The sequence below is a fragment of the Copadichromis virginalis genome, linkage group LG16, assembly GCF_057382275.1.
Source record: "Copadichromis virginalis isolate Kocher_CV1m ecotype Utaka linkage group LG16, C_Virginalis_male_GT1.1, whole genome shotgun sequence".
Lineage (NCBI taxonomy): Eukaryota > Metazoa > Chordata > Actinopteri > Cichliformes > Cichlidae > Copadichromis > Copadichromis virginalis.
Window position 1 is genome coordinate 36,150,795 of NC_140633.1, and position 23,987 is coordinate 36,174,781.

General features: G+C 38.6%; 1 protein-coding gene across 7 annotated transcripts in view; it reads right to left on the reverse strand.

The window, feature by feature from the left end:
* Nucleotides 1-15,248: 15,248 nt before the first annotated feature.
* pcbp3 (poly(rC) binding protein 3) overlaps nt 15,249-23,987 on the reverse strand; it is a 56,669-nt gene continuing 47,930 nt past the window's right edge. For 4 of the 7 annotated variants that reach the window (XM_085434640.1, XM_085434635.1, XM_085434634.1 and 1 more), the window contains 3 exons: nt 23,659-23,711; nt 23,061-23,230; nt 15,249-22,064 (listed from right to left, as the gene is read on the reverse strand). In XM_085434640.1, coding sequence (XP_085290766.1) covers nt 22,010-22,064; nt 23,061-23,230; nt 23,659-23,711 — 278 coding nt within the window. In that variant the 3' untranslated portion in view covers nt 15,249-22,009. The remainder of the gene's footprint in view (nt 22,065-23,060; nt 23,231-23,658; nt 23,712-23,987) is intronic. The other 3 variants (XM_085434639.1, XM_085434638.1, XM_085434637.1) reach the window with 1 other exon arrangement.

Below are 23,987 nucleotides of genomic sequence, written 5' to 3' on the forward strand. Positions count from 1 at the left end.
GCAGTATTTCCTTCGATGACACTCGCCTTCTGTTTAGAGACAGCTGACTCCCACTCTCACATCATCTGTTTCAAATTCCCCAACATCTCCAGTCTACACAAATGTCTTCAGCTACCCCTCATTTCTGCGTATTCTAAGAAAATAGGTGCAAAAGCAAGGTTTGTGCAATTCTAATGGACTTGAAGGTCAATATTTGGCATAACCACCTTCATTCTTCAACAAAGTGAACTCTTTCCCTGAAGTTTTTCTTGTAATTTCTTTAAGTAATAGTTCTCCGGGAATATTTCTCCAGGCTTCTTGAAGGACGTTCAAAGCTCTTCTTTGTAAGATGGCTATTTTCCCCCTTCCTTTCTCTGTCAAGGTGATCCCACACTGCCTTAATACTATTGAGACCCAGTTATGGACAGGTTAACCTATAACTGAATCCAGAAGCAGCTGTGCTTTTACACTAGTGGCAGTGTCTTTTTCGTAAATTGCTGTAAAATGAAGCCACAACCAATCAGATGCTTCCCAGATGGTTTTGTAAAGTGGATCACATCCTGAACCTACTTTTCTGATCTCATATTTCCATCAATTCTGACAAGGCCTCCAACACCACTGGCTGAAATGTAGCCCAAAATCATGACAGAGCCTCCAACATGTTTTACAGATGGCCATAGTCTCTTGTTGTTGTACTTCTCCCCCTTTATGTACAGTACTGTATACTGTATAGGTCCCATCCTTTCTTAGTATCATAGCCTTGGATTTCCTATCTATTATTTTAGTTTGTGTTTTTCTAGTCTTTGTCTTTTCTTGTCTTTGTCCCTGTGTCATCGATGTGTTCGTTTCTCAAGCTTCCCAGCCAGGTCAACTTTGACATAAGAGTGCCAAACTCAAAAAGAGTGCAAGAGGTGATGAAAGCAGCCAGAGCCAGCTCAGGCTTAACTAACTGGAGTACCTTACAGTGTGTACAATCGGTGCTCATAACACCAACTCCTCCTGAAGTAATTACATACAATCTGGGGGATTGTTACCAATCAGTGGAGGAAATTTCAACAAGCACTGAGTAGTTTAGCACTATATCACTGCTCACTGTCAAAGGCAAGATTTTTTTTTTTACCATCTTGTCAAGTCAAGTGACAGACTTCTTGCTCAAGTGCAAGTAGAATGACATTGTAAAGTGGTGGGACTCCAGGATGCCTTAAATGTTCAGGCGTAGAGATCCAGCCCATCGGACAAAATAAAAAAGCAAATCTGGTTGAGCCTTCCTGCCCTCTCTGTCCTGGGATGGGCATGGTCAACAAGTTGCCCGAAGGCCCAAAGGGATAGTCACTATTGGTGTAGTGCCATGACCAGGTGCTAAAGGCGGTGGCTGAGAGCACCTCATTAATAACAAGCAGACATCAGCCCTACCACAAAGCATCTTTTGTTCACTGAGGCAGGAGAGCAGCTGAAACAACAGAATAGAGCAGAATAGAGGCCTGCTCTTCAGCTCACATGACTGGCAGCTAATGGTCGATCTCACCAAGCAACTCATCAATCAGATGTTGTCATTCTGTCAGAGGCCTTAAAACAATTTGCCCTGAATTGACTGTACCCTGGCAGGAGGAGGAGACCTTTAAACGGAAGGTGGCCAAGTACCAGGGACGCCTGGAGGATTGCCAGAAAACATTCAATTCAATTCAGTTTTATTTATATAAAGCCAAATGTGCTTTATATTGTAAGGTAAGCCCCCTGCGATAATGCAAAGAAAATCCCAACAATCAGACGACCCCCTGTGAGCAAGCACTTGGTGATGATGGGAAGAAAAAACTCCCTTTTAACAGGAAGAAACCTCCAAGAGAACAAGGCTCAGGGAGGGAGAGTCATCTGACATGAGGTGTTGGGACAAAGACAGGACAAAAGACATGCTGTGGAGTTTGATAATAACTAATGATTGAATGCAGAGTGGTGTACACACAGAGAGTGAAAAGAGATAAGAAGAAATGCTCAATGCGTAGTTGAGTTGCTCCCAGCAGCCTATTGAGGCAAGAGAGGGTTCAGGGTCACCTGATCCAGCCCTAACTATGAGCTTAGCAGGGTTGGTGAGCAGGATCAATCCTGTTGAGGTAGACTGCAGAAGCTCTGCTGGATACTACAGAGTCCCTATCCTGCTGGGCATGAGGGGCTTCTCAGAAGTACAGCCATCAAGACTGCAATAAAAGCAGCAGCAGAGAGCTTTCCGGTGCTGCTTTGGATCAAGAGAGATGATCTATCGCTAAAAGCTGTTGGGACGCAGATTGAGACTTGATCAACCCTCGCTAGGTTGCCTAGGCAAAGGTGTAAGATCCCACTGATTCCACTGAACCTAGGAAACATAGGTAATGATGTGTTTCCATGCATCTGTAGGATATATTTTTCACGTGTTTCCTAAATTCAGATGGGCTAAATAAATTTATATTTAATAAAGTTTAGCCAGCAATTCATCCTTTTCCATTTACGGGATTATGTATAGTCTGCCAAACTTTAGAGGTGATCCAATGGATCCAATCCAATGAACCTGCTAGTTTTCACACATCAGAAATGTTAGAATGGATCCCATTTAGCCTTGCTATGTTTTCTTTTTTTTTTCTTGCGTAGACTATTGTGAAACATTGTCATGAGCCAGGCAGTCTGTTTCCCCCCCTTTGCTCTCTTTCACTCAAGTAGAGTTGATGGCTGGCCCTACCTTCCCAGCCCACCTGCTGGTGGATCCTCTGTTTTCCCAGGCTTCAGCAGCCACACCTGTCTCTCATCTCCTCATCTGTGAAGTAGTATTTAAAGACCAGCTTGTGCCTCCAGCCTCTAACAGATTGTTGTTGCTGCTGTGGTTGTAATTGACTCCATGCTGAGTACTAGTTCTTATTTCATGTCCCGTGTAACCTTGCTCTCTTATCTGTCTCCAATGAAAGGATGGCTGAAGTTATTCCCAAATTTCTCAATATCCTAACTTAGAAAGCAATTAATACCATTTCCTTAAAAAAATACAGTCAACTTTGGAATAAAAACCGCTATATTATCAGCTTTGCTTCTTGTCTTCACTCCTTGTGTTGTTAAATTCCCAGTTGCCGTATATAAATCTCTTAAAACTGCTGCAAGTCTCTGGCTCCAGCTCTTTGAGTATATTCATGTGGTAATTATGAAATTTATACAACTTTTCATTGAAGCAAACCCACATAAGCAAGGTGCTTTTAGAGATGATGGGCAATTTTAATGATGGTGAATTTCTTTTGTTTTGTTTTGGGGGGGGTTGTTTTTTCACTAAATGTTTCTGCAGTTTTAACCAAACCATTTTGACCAGAGAAAATGACCTCAGTTTCAACTCTTGTTTTTCAGCAGTTTTCAGCTTGAGCGGAGATGAATGCTGTTGAAAATAAGCAGAAGGTCTAATGAAGGACAAACTGTTTACAGCTGTCTACAATTTAAGGAGAGGGCGAGCATTTGTGACGTCATTAAAATAAAAAAATAAGAAAGGGGCATAGTCTTGTTAGAATGCCAGTATGCTGAATTACTAATTTGCTGCTTTAATGCAGCACTTTAGCTTCAGTGTGACGCAGAATTGAACTAAGAGAAGGGGTTGGGATGTGATCTGTACCAGTTGGTTGGAAGCAACTGGAACTGGTGTTTAAGTAATTAAAAGCACTGATTCCCTTTACCTGTGCGTGTTTATCATCATTATTATATGAAGGAATATGATGCCATTTGCAAAATGGAGAGTACGAGAAAATCACTGACGAGTGTGTAATTTGATTGCAGTAATGGTAGCAGCACTGAAGGAAGCTGCAGGAGTTGAATCTGACAATGTTCCCCACAGCAGAGGGCAGTGGGTAAGTACAGAGTCAGGTAACAAGATTTTGCCTTGGCTATGTTCAGATTTGATCAATTGTCACTCAACCTAGTTAATAAAAATGTATTTCTAAAAACATGTTTCATATGAACTAAACACGTAGGCTTCCATATTCACCACTGCTGTAAAGAAACTATTGTAATTGCACTGTATCCTTAGTGTGATGAGGGAGAAATGTCCAGAGCTTCAAAACACATATATGTAAAAGAAAAACAGTGTTTATTCAGCATAAAAGAGAAAAAGCAAATGTAACACACCATCAAATTGGCATCATTGGCAGGACTATCTGTGATACTATTGGTATGTTTGTATTGATTGTGTGAATTTCTTTGCATACATAAAAAGTTTCCAGTGATGTGGCTTATTCAAGTAGCAGTGGGAAAAGGGACAAAGTGGCAAAAAATGCTCCTTCTCAAATTGATACTTTTGGGTTTGTTACAAGTGAAGGCATCCTTATAAACTCTGTTGCCAAAATTCGCAGTATTTAACCATTGCCCTTAAAAAAAAAAAAACTATCCTATGAACTGTTTGCATTGCCGTGAAGCTGATAGCTTGCTTCTGTATGACAAAGTATCTCAAAACTCCATGTCCAGACTCTTTACTGTACCTTTCAAATTAGACTTTTAAATTTTTGTAGTTCTCTGGGTTTGTCCTTCACTGGTGTTACAGCAGATTTTAACTTGAGTGTATTTTCTAAAGAAGCACCAGGATTATTTAACTTTGCAAAACTTAGAAAACAAACTGGAAACAACTCACATGTTATATAAATGGCAGATGCTTTACATGAGAGCAAATAGAATATTGGTGCAAACTCTGCATGAATCAGTTCCTTACAAGAACTCAGCTTGTTATACACCTGTAACATAACCGCTGGTTACTAGGGAAAAGTATATTTCCAGACTGGTTGGTGGTGATTCCTGGAGGTTGCTGGCTCTTACTGGTGAAATCTGTTGTAAAGAAGAGGCTGTACAAAAGTAATTGTTTTGTTTGTGCAACGCTCACAGAGTCTACAGAGCCGGTACAACAGACACGCAGTTCAGATTTTGCTTTGTGCACTTTTATTTACAGTGCAGCTTTCCAGTCAGTCCTGACCAGTCCTTGTCACACTTCCACATACATCCAGTACTGCGTAGTGCAGCTCCTGTCTCTGTCCATCCTCTCCCAGTCCCGGCATCCTACTGAAATAGGAGAAGTATGACTACCAGCAGTGCCAACTAACCCCCCCAACACCACACCCTAAACCCACTGCTCCATCCCTCCCCCTGCAGCTGAGCCTATCCACATTCTGCCACAGTTTCCTGTAGTTTTTTGTCTTGCTAACTAATAGCTGAGCAGTAGCACAAACTGAAAGTGCGACACAAACCAGAAATGGAGAAGCATTGCCTCCAATGTAAGAGCCGTGCTCTTTGAAACACGTTGACCGCAGCACTGATTTACAACTTTTACTCTGAAAGCAAGCTATGACCTGCTGAAGCCATCTCCACTCTTACAGAGTGAGCAGCAGTTCTCTGCGTTAAAATGCTTTGATGTCAGAGGAGAATGGTCAGGGTACTCCAGTCTGGTAGATAGACAACAGTAACTCTGTAAAAATTCATAACAACCAAGGCATCCAGAAGAGCATCTCTTAATGCACAACACATTGAGCCTTGACACAGACTGTCTACAGCTGCAGAACACCACACTGGCTGTCACTTGTGCAAGAACAGGAAACTGAAGCTGCAGCTTACTAGAGAATTTTCTCTTGTTTCATTGGCAGATTTTTTTCAAATAAGTGAAAAAATCTGCCAATGAAACAAGTTTCAAGTTTCACTGTCTCGAAACAAGTTCTTATATCTTACTGGAATGTTGCTTTGTAGCTGATTTTGTATTATTTTAATTGTAACGAGATCATTTTGACTAGAAATAAGACAAATATACTTGGTAAGATTTTGACTTTTTGCATACAACCAAGCATCATTTAATTGCCACGGTCGCTGAGTATTTTCACTTCTTTGCGGCAGTTCTTTTAATGTCTGCTGTTTCTTACTTGCCCTACTTTGCCCTGTTTTGGACATGAAGTCGTAACAGGTGTGTTTTCAAATTCTGATCAGAGGAATTTAAACAACTTTTTAAACACGGGAATGTAAGTACATTGTTAAGCATCTCCTGTTACTTTGTTGCAAGTGACAAAAATCTCTAGTTACCTTGGGGTTGTTTTTTTATTTTTGGTTTTTGTTTAAAAATATATATTTTTATGTATCTGTCCATGCTCCAATTCCAATGTGTTTCAAAATTGTGCAGAAAGACTACAAACTACTGTGGCAGAAGCTGCAGGAATCCAAGCAAATTTTTAAAAAAAAATCCGCAAATAACAGTTTTTGTGCCAGTGAAAGAGTTTTCTTTTAAAGCCTTTAAAAAAATACCCATCAGAGTCAAATCTTTTGCTTTTGAAGGTACAAAGACTGCTCGTGATTATAGACATTTCTGTTTATTTCTTAGGAAAGTTACAGTTCCATACAGAGATGAAATGATGTCGTCAGATAGCAGTCTCGCTAAAAATATATTTAAAAAAATACATATATAATAAATAATAACTGAGTAACAGACGCTCGGACTGACGCAGGCACCAAGATGCCCGGTCTGTCAGTCGCTCCACTTGCGTGGGATGACAGTGTCGCCATTCAAAGTGGCTCCCACATGGATGTCAAGGTTATTTCAGTGTCTTTGAACATAGAATAGAAGCTTCATGACTGCAAATCACTTGTGCCAAATAAACTACCTCACTGAGACTGAACACCGTGGGTGAGCGTCACTTGTTACCTTTCTGCCACACAGATACGACATGAAAGTCTGGCCTCATTTAACCTTTTACTTTACAAGCCATTATTTGAATTTGTTCAGAATCCTATATCTAATAAATATTTGACATTTTTACTAATTACTTCACAGGATTTTAACACTGCTGTGAGAATATGGTTGTTGTGGTTAAAATAAAGATAATTAGTTTGAGGGCTCAGTGTCGTCACCTTTGCACTGCAGAAAATCTCTTTAAACAGATGTTTGTGACCCTACAGCTAATTTTAAGACCATGAATGATTCATGAGGTAAATTACCTAATTGCTTTCCATTCTCACAGTTTTATGAAACACAAATCCCAAAACTTCTGCAAAGAACTAATCTAAACCCAAGGGTGGATTCATTTCCTTCCCAGCATGCCTTGCAATTTGTTCTGAGACTGGGAGAGCCGAGTGTCTTTTAAGAGACAGAAGGAAAATGCCAGAGGAAAAAAAAAAAGAGGATAAAAGAAATTCTCTGTAGAGTCATGTCACAGTTTGACCCTGATATTTTCTTAATATCAGCTGCTAACTGCTTTCACTCTCTTAATGAACCATGATAGATTTACGGCACCAGAGCTTCCTTCCTTTGTAGTTTGCATTGCAAAAAATAATCTCTTCTTATCTCTGGCCTGTTGCTGCATCGGCACCTGGCACTAAGAACTGTGCCAGCAGAGTTGCCAGTTTAAGACCCTTAAATATAGCATGGAGGGACATTGATTATAGTGTGGTTTTTAATTCTAAACAGATAAAAAAGAAGCCCACACTTGAATGAAAATCAGCGCCATGTTCAAATAATCACAGGGAAGTCATATGACGAGTGCAGACGGTGTTTCTTGCTTTAAGAAACATTGAATAAGATGGGGAAAAAATCTTAAAATTCTCCTGTTCTGGTTTTATGGCCCAAACTACAATCAAACTAAAATTCCTGAGTGCACACAAAAAAAAGCTGAGCAATGATGCCACCAATAACAACCAGACTTTCTGATATTTACAGTGGTTATTTATAACTGTCTAGAATATCTCTCAAAAGTCTGTCTGGAAATGCAGTCTGCACATTCTGATGCAAAAAACACAAATAAATGGTGCACTGTTTGCCCAAATCCTTCTCATGGAAACATGTCAGCAACAAGTGGAAGCCATTTAGCAACCTGGCCAGTGCACTGGGACCACTGCTTCCTTCACCCTCCACATCTTCTCAAGCTCTTTGCTCAGTCCTCGGTACTCCTTGAGCTTTTCTTTTTCCTGTGTACATCTAGTGAAATTTAATCACTTACAATGCTAGAAGTGAGTATTTTATCAATTTGTATCAATAGTAAGCTACAATAATGTAAATGGTAAATGGACTGGTTCTTATATAGCGCTTTTCTACTCTTCTGAGCACTCAAAGCGCTTACACAACTTGTGCATTCACCCAAGCACATTTTTCTAGGTGCTTTCTAAGTAACAGTCACACACACATACTCCGATGGATGCATCGGAGAGCAATTTGGGGTTAGTATCTTGCCCAAGGATACTTGACATGCAGACTAGGGGAAGCCAGGAATCGAACCACCAACCTTGCGATCAGTAGATGACCTGATCTAGCGCCCGAGCTACAGCATGTAAGGAACAGACTCATTCTGACATCTTCAATTTAAAAATTCAACAGTGACCTTGTGGTTAGTACTGTTGCCTCAAGAAGCTCTTGTGTTCAGATCCTCCATCTGGCAGGGCCTTCCTGTGTGGAGTTTGCATGTTCTTCTCATGTTTGTGTGGGTTCTCTCCGGGTCCAAAGACATGCAGTTAGTGGGATTAGATTTTTTAACCCCACAGTTGGATTTTAAATTGACCGTATGTGCGAACGTGAGTAAGAATTGTCTGTCTCTCTGTTAACCCTGTGATAGACTGACACCCTGTCCAGGGTGTACCAGAAAATTGATGGATGTTAAAAATCCATATAAAGCATGGCAAGAAAAATATTTCAAATCTGTTTTTCACATGTTAATCTATCAGTGTTTTTTTTTGTTTTTTTTTTATTCTAAGAAACATAAAAAGTAAAGAGTGAACATTTTGGCTTCAGACTAATTTTCCAGTGCTGTGTCGTCACATGTAGAGTTGTTAGTCCACAGGATGAACCATCAATATCGACTTTTTTTTAAAAAGTCAGACCCTGGATTGTTGGAAATGCAGGGTCTGAAATGTTAATGAATCTGAAATGTTATTCACCTTGAGATTCATTAACGTAACTGCAATAAGTCTGCACTGCGATTTAACTCGATTCCAAACAAACTTTTTCCTTGATGGACTCCTTACTGCTCACGGCTGAGACAGACATGACGCCAGACTTTGATGGTCTTTTTTTCTTCTCTCTCTCTCTCATTTCACCCCAACCCCACCCCCCATGCTTTTGTCTCACCAATGCATGTTCCCATTAGGCTAAATGACACCATTTCACGACATGTCATTAAAGGATCTAACAGTTATAGTTCATTCTCATAAGCTAGTTTGGAGGTGTCCTTCATCTCAGCTATACGACCGAGCCCCCAACAATTTAAATGGAAAAACGTGTTTGCTTAAAAATAGTACGTTTTAACCTAATATCCTGTCAGTGAGGCAGGTCTTTACAGCAGTCAAGTATGTATCTGCTCATAACTGGAATCAAATGTGAATGTGAATAGCTCCTGCATTCACTGATGTGGGCGTGTTTTATGTCAGAATACACCAGAATGACCCAAGAAAGTCCAAGAGTTGTTGTGTTTTTGTTTTTGTTTTTAAATCAAGGGTCCAGGCTTTTTGTATTACAGTCTCGTCCACCAAACTTGAACATACATTTTGCACTACATGTGGCGTTCTTTGGTTCAGTTGTTCAGTGTGTGGCTGTTGAGTTATGGATTGTGAGTCCTGGTGGTGGTGAACTTTTGCCCAGCATGTTCTTTGTCCATCCTGAGCACTGATCAGCTGAACATAGTTTCCTGTTATTTCAGTGCTGAGCTGTCACACGGACACATAATAGGGGTAAGAATAATGAGGGTATGAGTTAGTCTTGTCTATGGTTACTGCTATAACACTAATAGTCTGCATTCATTATAAAACAGGAAACATTGAAGTATCTAAACCTTATGTTTTCTTTGAAAATATTGCAAACAGCACTTGTGAAATGTTGCATCTAAAAAATGTTCTTTTTCTGAAATATGAGCTCATTTCAAAACTTTTTAGAAATGCGTTGCTGGCACTAAAGAGTTTTTTGTTGACTGGCGTATAAAACATTCTCTATCAAAGCAACATAAAAAAGAATATTTAAAAAATGAAGTTAGAAGTATTTATCTGTAGCCACTCATCAGTGATTAAATGAGTTGGCCTTAAATAATATGCGGCACAGAGCCAAGGGTTTCCAATCCAGCTAAACAGTGCACCATCTGATATTACTAAGCTGCAAAACTTCAACCAGAGACTGTTTTATCACACACCGAGTGCCAGATGGATGGGCCTGACCAAAGCAAGGAAGGTTTTGGTGCAAGCTGTTAATTATAGAATACATTAAAGTTTCAAGTAATTTTCCCTAAATACTTTCTAATACCCCCCATGTTGTCCGTTATTTGCATTTTTAGAAGTGTCCAATAAATTTGGGGTTTTGCTGCAGCACACTTCTTTTACCATCACAGTGCCAAAAGAAGAAAATCAAAAATTGAAACAGCCAGCCTTATTTATTTTTAGTTCCTTTAGACATATTTTCCAGTTTTCTGATTTCTGTATGGGAATAAAATGCTGAATAGAACTGGGAAATGAGTCTGGTGCATGTCTCTTTAATGTCAATGAAGCATCTGACAGTTCCCTAAGCGCATAACAGGCCAATGTCCAGTCAGACATTAGCAACGGTAACTAGGCGAGAGACCTGTTAGCACATGGGAGAAGTTTGCCTCCAGGATTTTCTGCCAGGCAGGCTTTATAAGACGTGGCTGACATTGTTAAAAGAGCACAGTTAAACCCAAACTATGATCTGATTCAGTCATATTTGTATATATATGATTGTACAATCACTACAGCCACCTGTGCCAGAATCCACCTGTCAGAAAAAGCAACGGTGTCCTGAATCATCAAGTTATTAAAAAAAATACCACCCATGTAGTTGTCATGGAAGGGGTAATTAGCTCTATCTGAACCAGATTGCAAACATGTTTAGTTCTTCTAAGCATTTTAATATAGGAGTCTGAGAAGCAGGGGTGCCTCCAGAATTTTTCATAGGGGTGGCCATATGGGGGTTACTAAAAATATTCTGTTGGCACACCAAAAACAGAATTTCCAGTTTCATTATGCTGTGGTCAAATAAAGGTTGTTTGGTACATACAAAAATCAAATAGCATTTTGAAATCCATAATAATGTGTTTTGAATAACACATGAATGTAGATTCAGGGGAGGAAATATGAAGCCAATGCAGTAGTGTGTTAAACCTGTCTTCTAGCTTAAGACCACTAGATGGCGATACCTGTTGTTGCAGAAGGCATCAGAAGTGTTTTAGAAACGAGTTTTCCGACATGATGTCTGTAAACACTTTCCTCCTGATTTCTTTGGCTCAGCCTCTCATTTCAGGTGATACTGAATAAATATTTTGGCCAATTTTGTAAAGCTCGGTTTCAAAGTGGATTATTAGTCATATACAGATTGGCTATTTCTTTGATCCCGTAGTTGAACATTCCTGGTGATGCTCTTTACTTCAATGGAGTCAAGTGAAAATATTCATCTTGATGCTTCAGAACAGTTTGGAAACCAATGGTGATGATATTGCCTCAATCAAACCTTCAGGAAAATTCTCTGCATTACAGGACTGCATTTCTTTTAAGCTATATAAAATCACCTTGAAGTAGTAAAAAATGAATTTTTGTCAACTGCACTAAATAGACATGATGTCTCTCATGAAACCTGACCTCTACTGGCTGAGCATGTAGACAGTAAAAATAATGGATGATGCTACCAGAAACGAGTGTTTTTCATTATTGCCATCTTGGTGTTTTGGGTACCTCTGAAACTGCATGTTCATAAAAGCTGACCAGGGCTATTTTCTGAACCTTAGAATAACCAAAATTTATCAAAAATGACTTAATGTATTTATTTTTAAATATCACCTAAGCTTCACTGCTCTGCAAACTTAGTAGAGGAGTTTTATATCACACGTTAATGTAAAAAGATTATCTTTTATATAACAAACCACAAGGAAAATTCATCATTTATTCATCATCAAACACCATATTTGAGTACGTTGAAAACTTTATGGGGGGCTTTAAATAAAAGAAGTGTTTTGTGGTTATGATGTCAATTTGGAATTTAACAATTTTACATACAACTTTTGAAAACCAAACTTCAACGTTGATTATTTTATCAATAATATTTCTTTAGGAACAAAATAAAAATTGTCCATTCATCTACTTGCCAACTGTGTGGAAAGACCATGCATGACTTTGTGTATTATAGACCTGGCATGTCATATCTTACCTGTCTTGAGAGACGTTTGCACAGAAGTTTGTGTCTTGGTTCTTTGAGTGGAAATGACAATGGTGTCATGATGAAGCTATTGAACCAGGCAAAATCACAATTTGTAGCTTGCTCTTTACTTGGCAAGGTTGTCAATTGTTTAGTGTGGGGATTATCTCTCCTTATTTAGACTTGGTGAATGTTCTACTAAATGCAATAAGGGACTTTGGGAGCGTAATCAAGAGCTGCTTGAAACCGGGCATATTTAACACCCATGAAAGATTGGTGACGACTGATGGTGGAGCTGTATACAAGGTGACCTCTTGTCGCCCCAGAAGAGGGACACTGTTAATTTGCAACATGCCTGTGGACAAAGGCGTCCCCTGTGGCTCAGTGTTTTGCACTCACACTCCAGCTGAATGTCAGACCTACATCCAATTAACAGCAGTGACTCTTTTAGAAGGAGCTAACACAGTGAGAGACGATAAGAGGGCTTTTTTCTTGCTCACATTTTGCTCTCGGGCTAAATTCTTACCATCTACGACAGCCCGGCTGGTCTTGTCACCTGATGAATCTGCATGTCTGTGTCAACAAGGCAAAATGGGCCATGCCAAAAAGGGAGTTTGAAGTAGTTTGGCGCATGTTCATACACCTGCCTGTGGACACAGGTTGTCAATGCTGTAATCATGTAAATTATAGTCGGGAACATTTATATGTGTGTAGATGGGATTATAATGGAGGTCATGTACACAGATGGGGGGGGGGGGGGGGGGGCAGTGGCCCCATGGCTCCTTGCAATTTATGCACTTAAACATTATGTTTTTCCTTATGATCCGTCACATACACTCATGTGGAAAACTGAGTATATATAATCCCTTCTAAGTAAACACTGCTTTCAATAGAATGAAGAGGGTAAGTAGAAGCTAGGTGCTGCTAATCAGATGCACTTTATTAATTGGTCATCAGCAAGTGAGACCAACTACATGCAAGTAGAAGTTTTAGCAGTTTGATATTCCTCCACAATGGGAACTCGTACTTTAAGTCATGTGTACTTGTGTACTTTTCAAATGTTGCATGCTGATATTAAACACGATTAAAGTTTCTCAATTTACCCTCAGCATATATGCAATTAATGACTGTGAACCAAGAGCTCCGTTTTCTCCCATCTGTGTGATTTCTACGAGAGTGGATATCCCTAATATGGTCATCACAGGCACACAGATCTGGCTGGGAGAATTGAAGCCCCTCCCACCTGCTGTTCAAACCTTCTGTTTCTGATGGGCAAAGAAAGATGTTGGCTTAAAGGAAGGTTGGAAAGAGCTAAAACGGTTTGTTTCACACAGATTCAAGTGAGGGGCTGCACCAGCCCCAGCATAATATTAACCTACTTAAAAAGAGTTCAAGAACAAAAATATGGAGCTGGAAACGAATACAATAGGTGACCTATTTTTTTTATCATTATTTTTTAAGCCTCGATCATGGATGTGACCATAGAACTGGCACTGAGACTGGTCCCATCACAACATATTTTCTTATGGGTGCACTCTAGAACTATTAATAATTGTTTCGTTGATGGTGTTTTAAGATGGGAAAATAATTAACACTGCTACCTGTTACAGTCTGAAAAGGTCTGCATGTAAAAAGAACATGTTTTTATTTATTTTTTTAATGCACAGAGTTGAAGCAGCACTTCACTGACAGCTTGAAGAGAACATCATTAACTGCACATGTTTTTTTTTTTCTTGGATATTTCTATTGCATCACATTGCAAGGCATTCCTGGTATTTTGTCCACCCTCTTTACATCCCTATCTGTTGTTATACATTCAGACATTATAAAAACAACAGATCTATATATGCTGTTAGCCAGAACACAGTGGCCGATTTACTTTGCACACAACAAAAATCTCGAAAGCCCTGACAGTACAGTGCCTTATGTGATAACAAGAAAACTACTTCTCCAGTTAGTTTGAAACCAGGGTTCATTGTGAGAATGGATGGAAATTTTTGACACAGTGGGAGACCGCTGCCCTTAGGTACACGAGTCAGTCACACGGATGTCTGGAACCGTCTTAATCATCAAACAGCTTGGCTGCAGTTTGCAGATTTCCTGTTGTGACTGGCTCCACTTTGAGGTCTTTAACTTGTACATTAGTATTAACTAACTGACCTCATGCAGGGTTATCTCCGCTTTATTAAGTAGCTGTACAGAGTATTCAAATCTACTCAGTTTGGGATAATTACAGGTATTCTTCCCATGTTATGTCCTAAAAAGAGAGGAGGCTGGATTCTGAATGGATCTCAAATCACTGTATTACATAAGTGTAGCTTGAATGGAAAAACTTTAATGATAACCAAAATGCCCTTTTCATCCACGCCCGTGTTGATCTCCTGTTTATTTCAGTTCTATTCATGTAGTGCCATTTACAACAAAATCATCAGCTCAAGGCAAAATTTCTGTTTCAAAATGGTTTAATGGTTTCTTTGGTGTAGTATGAAAGTCCATAGCTAACATGTTTGTCAGTGAAAAAGCTGTCAAACTGACATTTATCTCGACCTTTGGCTCAGGTATAATTAACAGTTGGGATGTGATCCATTCTTTCATTGTCCAGTGCAAAATCTATGCCCTCCTTGTATGCAGATTTTCATTTTGCAAAACCACCCAGTGGGCTTTGTTTGCTGGGTATGTTAGATATCCATGCCCTGTGGTATTATACTTACTACCGATGCCAATATTTTTTTTTCAGGGCAGGAAAAAGGTTGCATCATATTTTACTTGCACTGATGCTTTTGCATTAGCTTCCCATACACAGTCATCTTCCTGTCTTAGATGCTTTGCCTCCATACACATGACTTCATTTAACAACCTTCACCTCAGCCTCTCGAGGCTGCTTATTTAATCGTTCTGAAATCGCTCAAGTTATTTTAAGAGCTTTGAGTTCAGAGGGCCAACCATTGAACTGTATGAGATCAGTCTGTTTTTTTCTGACTAATTTTACTGGCCGGGTTAATGATCACTCATGTTATTACTGATGTGTGAAAACATTTAACTGCAATGGAGCTCTGCCTGTGTGTATCCATATCTATGTGAGTGATGGATGTTTGACTGAAATGGACTTTCTGAAATACAAATTAGACGGACGTCAAGGGAAAAAAACACAAACTTTATTATCATCTTTTTACAAAACATTTCAGAATCAACCCCAACAAATAATAGATCCAATACTGACCTTCATGGTGCAAATGATCAACTTTAAACATGATCTGACACATTTCCTCAAACAGCACCAAACTACGTACATCATATATTACCTCAGTGCTAACCTTTAACTTTTTGCTGCTCTAGCACAGAAAAAAAGGTGTTGACTCGGTTTATCAACAAAAGCAACAAAACAATAGGTGGACGACATACAGAGCATTTTAGGGTGAAGAGAACATGAATGATGCCATGAGCATAAATGAGAAAAGTATGGCAATCAAAAAGGCAACTGAGTTGTTTGCAAAGTTGTAAGGGGCTGCATCTTGGTTGACCTCTGTGCACACAACCAGCAGATACCCTGAACCTACAAGCACAACCATTATTGTGCAACATGAAAAAATAAACACATTAATGGCTAGATTATAGAGAAGTGGAATAGGTGGTTAGCCTCCGTGTGCCACATAAACTGTTCACATTAGCTTCTTTTGTTTTGTTGAACATTTGAGGCAGATGGTTGCCATGTAATATTTTAGACATTGTGTGGTCTGTAACATCTGCTGCATTGGTCTTTTTAGTGCTAGTGCAAAATATTTCTGCAAGTCTTTTTTGACAACAGGCAGCTATATACCTGATATCAAAATCTCATAGTAATGTGAACAATTTTTACCCACTCTGCTCAAGTAATTACAGTTAGAACAGTTTTACATGAACACAATGTTTAAAACGCATCAGCCTTCAATCAGTGAGTGCTCCATTTGTTCATCTGAATGCAGCCAGATGAGTGATAATGTACAATGTAGAGAGATACATTCACAATGTAAGTGTGTAAAGATGTGAAATGTAACAAAACAATATCACTGACTCTATACTCAAAAGTAATAACCCATATATAATCCATTCTATCCAAATACTCAGGACCTGGGCCAAATTTGTAATGGCCCGACCAATAGTTCATATAAGATTTATGCATACATGTATGAACACTTTGTAAGTAAATTGTGTAATTATTGTAATATAGTCAGAATTTTTGAAAGAGTGGGATTGAGAAAAAAATGTAATAGTTGCACGTCCTATCTTTTTCAGCATTTCTTGCCTATATCTACCTCAGCTATCAAAAAAGGTAAAAATATCCCCCCAAAACAATCTTCAGTCACATGACACATGAAGGTATCCCCTAGTTTTGATCTTATAGCCTACACAAGCTGAAACAAGCGCTGCACTTGCTAAATAAATTTTTTTCTTGCAGAAAATACAGGAACATTTAGGCTTACATTTTTTATTTACCATAATGAAAAATAATTTCAGCATGTAATATTGTATGTATCTAGTGTAATAATATGGTAATTATTTAATACATCATTTGAAACCGACTTCATTTGAGGGTGACCTTCTTAACCTTGTAACGTTCAATAATTGTTTACATCATTTAGCTTTGATGCACCTGATTGAAAATATACCCGTGTAATTACTATAGCCCAGTGTGACATGTAAATATTAGTTAAAAACACATATTTGAAGTACATTCAGCTTCAGATTGAGCAACAGGGCCAAAAGTTGTGTGTCCATTTAGAGATAATGGTACATGTTCACAGGATCTTTCATTTCTGGTAGCATCAATATTCCCGTTGATGCTACCAGACCTTGGATTCTCAAACCTTTTGGGCCAGGTCCTCTTCATCATCCTAACAACAATTAAGCATATCTTTATTACCACCAGGGATCATGTATGCAGCTGAAAGTATTTCTATTCTGAAAAATATTTTAGCCTGATGTGCTGTGATGTGTCATACCAGTCAAAAGATATTGTAGGTGGGAGTAATGGAAACACTGTAGACATTTTGTTGGAGTAATTTGGACCCAATGTGTAGGGATGCACTTATACATATAACGCCACAGTGGCATGACTCATCAGCCCTGGAAACTCATGCCAGAATTCATAATCATTGTCAAATAATAATTGCTGATGACTGCCCCTCCATAAGTTTGGATCTGAGGTTTCCTCCTTTCAAAAAGGGAGTTTTTCCTCCCCACCAGCGCTAAGTGCTTGCTTATAGCAATTTTTCAGATTGTTGTGGCTATTTTCTACTATCCTGTGTTTACCTTTCAACAGAAAGAACTGGTGCGAAACTAAATATATGATATACTTGGCTTATTTCTTGGGTCCCACTGTTTCTATAATGTTGGTCAAATTAAGCAAGCTGGCATATGGGTCATAATTAAAATCCAGTAGGAGATTGTCAGATGTTCATATGGACACTGACACTACCTAGTGGCAAGTTCTGAGTGCAGCTGCTTACTTCCAGAAACGCCCCTGTGAACACATACCATAAAATCAGTACAGTCACCCACAGTACTCTCTGTATTAGATGGCAGCTGCAGAGAGTTATACATACGTGTATGTAAGCACGGCTATCAACTGAATCATGTGTAAATACTTAAATTGAAAAATATGCTTTCAGTGTTTTCAATATCCCAACGTTTCATGCATGCTTACCAGTAATACTCTACACTTTCTGTTTCTAAAATGGCTTGCTTCCTACCACTTTGTAACAAGTGTCTTCAAGGACACTACCCATGAGCTTTTCAGCTCTTGTGATTTACAATGAAATCTTTACATGAGCTACATGTGAGCGCAAATATACACTAGAGAATTCTGAAATCGCTCCATATGGCCCATGCTGCTTGTACACAGTAGCTATGACATGACGACATGAATAATGTAAATATGGTGGTGGAGTATAGGTGAATAAAAAGGGCTTTATTCATCGCATGCATTTGAATTTCACTTGTTGCTCCAGTCATTTTCTTGATATATTTTCATTTTTCTATCCCAGCTTTCTGTCAGGTCTCACGAGAAACTCAGAAAGGCTAATATTTATGCATTAGCACGGTTTCCTTTTTTTTTTTTTTTTTTTTTGTTCTGGCTCACACCCTCGGTCATTTCAGACTGGAGTCAGAGTGATACACCCATCCCTTTCACTCTTCCATTTCCGTTTGGTTCCACCTGTTTGATTTGAAAATGAATGTGAAATGTAGTCTGGTTTGTGCGTCATGCAGATCATTCTATAGTGTACATACAATGCTAGGACGAACAGGCAAATGTCTACAGGCACAAAGTAGAGCACTAATTTCATCAATCATGAAATCAGTGTGAAATGATTTGGAATAAAGTAAATGATATAGCTGCTGAACTTTTATGTTGATTAATGTATTGTCCCAGCTAGCAGTCTAAAAAATGGGTCAGTGTAAAAGGATGTGGGGCTGGAGGAGGGACAACCTCATTGTAAATTGTTAAACCAATACTTAGGTTTACTTTGTGTTTACTTTCAGGTGCCTGCATTACAAAAGAACGAGTATGGTGATGTCTTATAAAACGCGAAATACAACACAGTGATGTAGTGCATGAGATGGCATGGAAGATGCTAGAGTGGAGTAAAACCTTTCAAAAACGTAAAACGAGGTGTGAGGAGTCCTAGCAACAGTGCAGATACACATGTTTACACTATATACTATAAATAATCAAAGTTAAAGTCACTTAAAAAATACCAAACACAGAGAAACCAATAAATTAGGTACAATGCCATTCATTCGCTCAAGGGTCATGTGATGCACTGAGGAAAGATGGGTTGAAACTAGAGTGTGCCCATTCCAGTGACTTCAGACGTCAGCCTAAAACAGTACAGGGAAGAAGGGGGAGGAGGGGGGAGGGGGGGCGGGGGTAGACAGAAAATAAAACAACTGTGAAAGAAGAACTTTCGCTTGGCAGTGAAAGTTATGCTGCAATGGTTGCCTTTGTGCTTGAATTTTCTTGCTTGGTGCATTTTCTTCACAGAGACTTGACACCATATTCTCATTGCACCCATTCACATAAAACAGATGTGGATACATAACCATGCAGTACTAAAGCCTCTCATGAAGCCATGCAGTGGACTAAAAAAAACAAAAACACACAAAAAAACATAAAAACATTAAAAGAAAAACGGTGTTATGAAATAGTGAGTTGCATTACAGAGGCATCACATCACTCTTCTTACTAACAGCATTGCTCAGTAGCACTCACGTTTCCTGCCTTTTTTTTTACTTTATTTTTTTATTTTCCCTTTTTTTTTAAATATTATTTTTACTCCTTGTAGACAATGACACAAGAGGACTTTATAGGCAAATTTATATAACGATACCAAAAAGAAACACGATATTCTTGAAATGAGGCATGCTAAATAAATAGTTGAAGAAGCTGTTTGCTTGTTTTTTGGGGACAATATGCTTATTCGCTGCATTGCAGGAAGTAAAAGGAGAAGATCAATGGTATTCTGATGTGGGTTCTTTAAATGTGAAGCTGGAGGAAGGGAGGACAGGTGAACACAAGTTACCTGGCTCTGCTGGAAGCTAACATAATCTACCTATTTAGACATGTAAAGTAAAGCTTCCCTCAGGTCATCTGGATCCGGTCTTTTATCAGTTCCCAGAGTCAGAACCAGACACGGAGAAGCTGCATTCAGCTTTTATGCTCCTTATATCTGGAACAAACTCCCAGAAAGCCTCAGATCAGCTGAAACACTCAGTTTATTTAAATCCAGGTTGAAGACTCACCTGTTCTCAGCTGCATTTGAATAAAGCACCAAATCCACACTTTAAGCTTAAATTTCAAAACTTACATTTAACTACTGATTTTATCTACTGTTCTGATTTTATCTGTTTTGATTTTATATACTGTTTTGTTTGTTTGTTTGTTAATTAGTTAGTTAGTTTATTTGCTTGTTTTAATCAATTTTAAATCATGCTTTTTATTTGTTCTTGTTTCTAATGTCTCTGTAAAGCACTTTGAATCACCTTGTTGTTGAATTGTGCTATACAAATAAACTTGCCTTGCCTTGCCTTGCCTTCTTTGTAATTATCAAGCTGTGCATTACTCTTTTTTTCATCTTTGGTCTGAAGAGAAGTGGGGATTTGATTTCCCTGTAACCAATCACCAGAGACCAAAGTATCCATCTGAATCAAATGTTGCTTTAAGCTTGATACCAAGCGTCGACCTCCAGAGTTTCAATATGAAGTCTACTTTGAAGTGACAAAAAATGATGAAAAAAACAACCTCAGGCTCGCTCTAAAAGCTGGATTTCTAACTCCAAAACTCAGTTTCCATAGACTCAGATGTTGAAATGCTCAAATCTAGAGCATGTAAACATGTTTACAGCTTGACACAAAACAATTTTCTCCCTCCTGAACCCCTGTATAGGAGGGTTATATACTCAATTTAAACCGCATTTGGCCATAATTCATGCAGTGTAGTGGCACGACTGTTCTGACCAAGGTACAAAGTAACAGTGCTCAACTCCAAATTTTTAAAGAATAAAGTATCCAGTCTCAGCCTTTAAATAACTGTCCACTGTAGTGACCACTATGCGTGAAAGGGCTGTTTTCTTGTATTTGTGTCAGTGTTGATGGTATACTTGCACATAAACCACTACATTGGACACTGATGTGTGACTCCATACCCTGCCACCCACACCAAAGGTGATGTTGTCCACCTAAGTGGACATGTAAGAAAAATCTTTGAAAAGTACATGTTATTGTTACCACTGGTATTCCATATTATATATTCTGTATTTATATATGTGTATATATGTATATATGGTATATATGGTATATTTATGCTTTTATCCTTACTCTCATTCCCCTTTATTGTATCTGTAACATGCAACTTCTGTCGGTGCTGTGCTACTGGAAACTGAATTTCCCAGAAGAACCCACCCGAGGGATTAATAAAGTTTCATCTCATCTCATCTAATCTCAAAAAAAAGAAATTTAAAAATCTTTTTTCATGCCTAAAGATGAATAAAAATACTTGAGAAAAAAATCCTGATTAAGGTTGTCATAATTTATGCGTGAAAAGGTTAAAGAAATTAAAAAAGAGAAGAGAGAGAAAGTAAAAGTATTCTCTCATTAATATATATTTATTTCACAGCATTGTCAGTGTAATTTAGGATAAAAAACTGTGACAATATATAAGCAAGGCGAGGTCCAAATGCCGATGGAAATGACTGATCTGATAAGATGGATGGAGGTGGTACAAGTGGTGGTTCAAGTCGCCGAAATGGACTTCTCATCCATGTTGGTTTTTGGTTCCTTTTGAAGGATTTTTAATGCAGATACCTCATGTGTGTTTAGACATGTTTGATTGTACTAATAGACCATCGAAAAAAGTTGACTCCAAATATTAGTTTTTGAAATTCAACAAAAGAAATCTTTGTTTGTTGCTTAGCACTAATTATCACTAGTATCTGTGTTTCTGGGTTTTACCTGTAAAGTCTAGGGAAAAATCCACGACAACAGCTTGCCATTAATAGCCTTGATTAGCTAATGAGTCACTCGCTTTTAGATGTGTTTCTGGGTGGATTTGTTTCCTTTACGTAACAGCTGCTTCCCATTTAAGACACAGAAATTGTAATTAATTTTCTTGTTGACATTTCTGCAAAAAACAGTGAATAAGCATATTTTCCAAAGTAAAAACTATTTTTTTAATCTATACACTGGCTACATCGATTGTTAAACAGACCCCGGTGTCAATACAGGCCTCTTACAGGCTAGAGCTGAAGTTATATGCACAACTAGCAAAGCAAAAGTCCCACAGGATAACACATAGAGGTTTATCGTGAAGTTGTGGTTTTGATGTTAGCTTCTGAAAACAGAACCAGATTTGTGGCGACTTCAGGATGTTGTCATGGATGAAGGGTCATTCCACATGGCGGCCACGTCCCTGAACCTGCCATTGGAATTGCGGGAAAGCAGTAGCCATTAGTTTCTTTGTGGGCTGTTCTCTAAAATCCCCTTTAGAAGTCAGAAACAAAAAATCGCTTTGTGTTGAGCATGTGGGTTCCCCTGCACTAATGCTGATAACATATGACTTTGAGGTGCAGGTAGCCTGTGGACATCAGTGCTGTTCTGTTTTCTCAGAGCTGCGGATTTTACATTTATTTTACCTGGTGATAATGAATTAGGTTTCGCTGGATAGAGGAGAAACAGGGGTAGTGGAGCATGCCAAGAAAACTTAAAAACTGTTTCACACTATCTACTGGTATGTATACTATCTTACTACACAGCCACTGCTCTTTAGTCCTGCATGGGATTTAGATGTAACTGTCTTGGAGTCATTTTCTTTTTATTTAATTACACTGACAGCTTATGTGCAAAAACACAGTCTTACAGCAGTTATATCTCTAAATTAAGCTCGCAGAGATTGTATACCTTCTTGTGTCGGCCAACTTTGTGAACTGAAGTAAGCATTGAACATTTGATGATTCATTTATTGATCATCCAATTTACTAATCTGCAGATTCTGTTCAAAGGCACAGCTTACTCGTTCCAGTAGTTGGCCTTGCTCCCATGAGACACTTACTTGCAAAGAGTGTTCTCCCAGAAACTTACTGCATTTTAATGTCTACACTTGGTTGGATGTAAAGAACAAAAGTCAAAAGGAACAAACAAAGGGAAATGGGGGGGGGGGGGGGACCCAGCATGGCTCACATTATTCATGGGCTTATCTGTTGCTTGTGTAAATCTGACAGATTTTTTTCTCTGCATTTTCTAGAGTCTCATCAAAGTCTCAGTGTCAAAAGTAAACTTGTCAGCGACCTCCTTTTATTCCAAAAAGCCCAATCAGAGAGAGAAGCTTTCTTGGATCTTCACTATGAGCATGCTCATTCAGATGTTACTTTTATCTTTAATGTTGTGCTTGAGCCCAGCAGAGTTGAAAGGTTACCTGGCATTGATGAGATACTGGGCCAGGCTGATGTTAGCGGGGGTCCCTGTGATGGTAATCTGACGCTCTGATGAGCCCTCCATGGCATTTGCAATTTTGATCTGCGCCCCAGACATCTGTCGAATCTCATTTATTTTGGTGCCCTGGCGTCCAATAATGCACCCTATTAACTGTGGGGAAAAAGCAAAAGTCTTTGAATCTGAACAAGGCTTCACGTCTGGTAATGACAATCATTTCTTCTTTATAACACTTACATTTTTAAAAAGATGGCATCTCAGTGCAATCATTATTTCTATATATTTACAAATAGACAGTAATCCTTTCTGTTAAATTTACATAAAATAGTTAGATCAATTTATCTCTCCGGCTTATAAAAAATCCCCTACATAATATATTTAAACATATATATTATTATTTAAAAAAAGTTTCCATAGGTTTGAAAAGTTACATCTGAACAAACCACAAGACTTTTGGAACAGTTTCATTAGAACAGATGAGACCAAATTGGAGATTTTTGAAATTTCATCTGGCGGAAACAGCAATACATGACTGTATTCTTGAAATTGATGTCTCGTGAAACCTTTCCAGCATTACTTACATCATTAGGAATGGTGAGTTCATGGGTGCTGGCTGGTGGACTGGCATCCAAACCTGCACCGCGGACATTATAAGAAAAGACATTGCAATTTCAATACTTTAGCAGAGTTCATCTCTAAAAGGAACTTTTTCTTTTTTTTTATCAAAGGTAGCACATCCACCTAGCAGCAGGTCAGCTGAGTTAAAATAAACTACCCTGTTTTTTCTGGCTTTATATTAATCAAGGCACTACGAGTAATGCCTAGTAAAGTGCAGCCACTAGAATTTTTTTTTAGCTGCAGTTGATTATTTAATTTATATTTATTAAGTGAAAGAAATTAAAAACATATT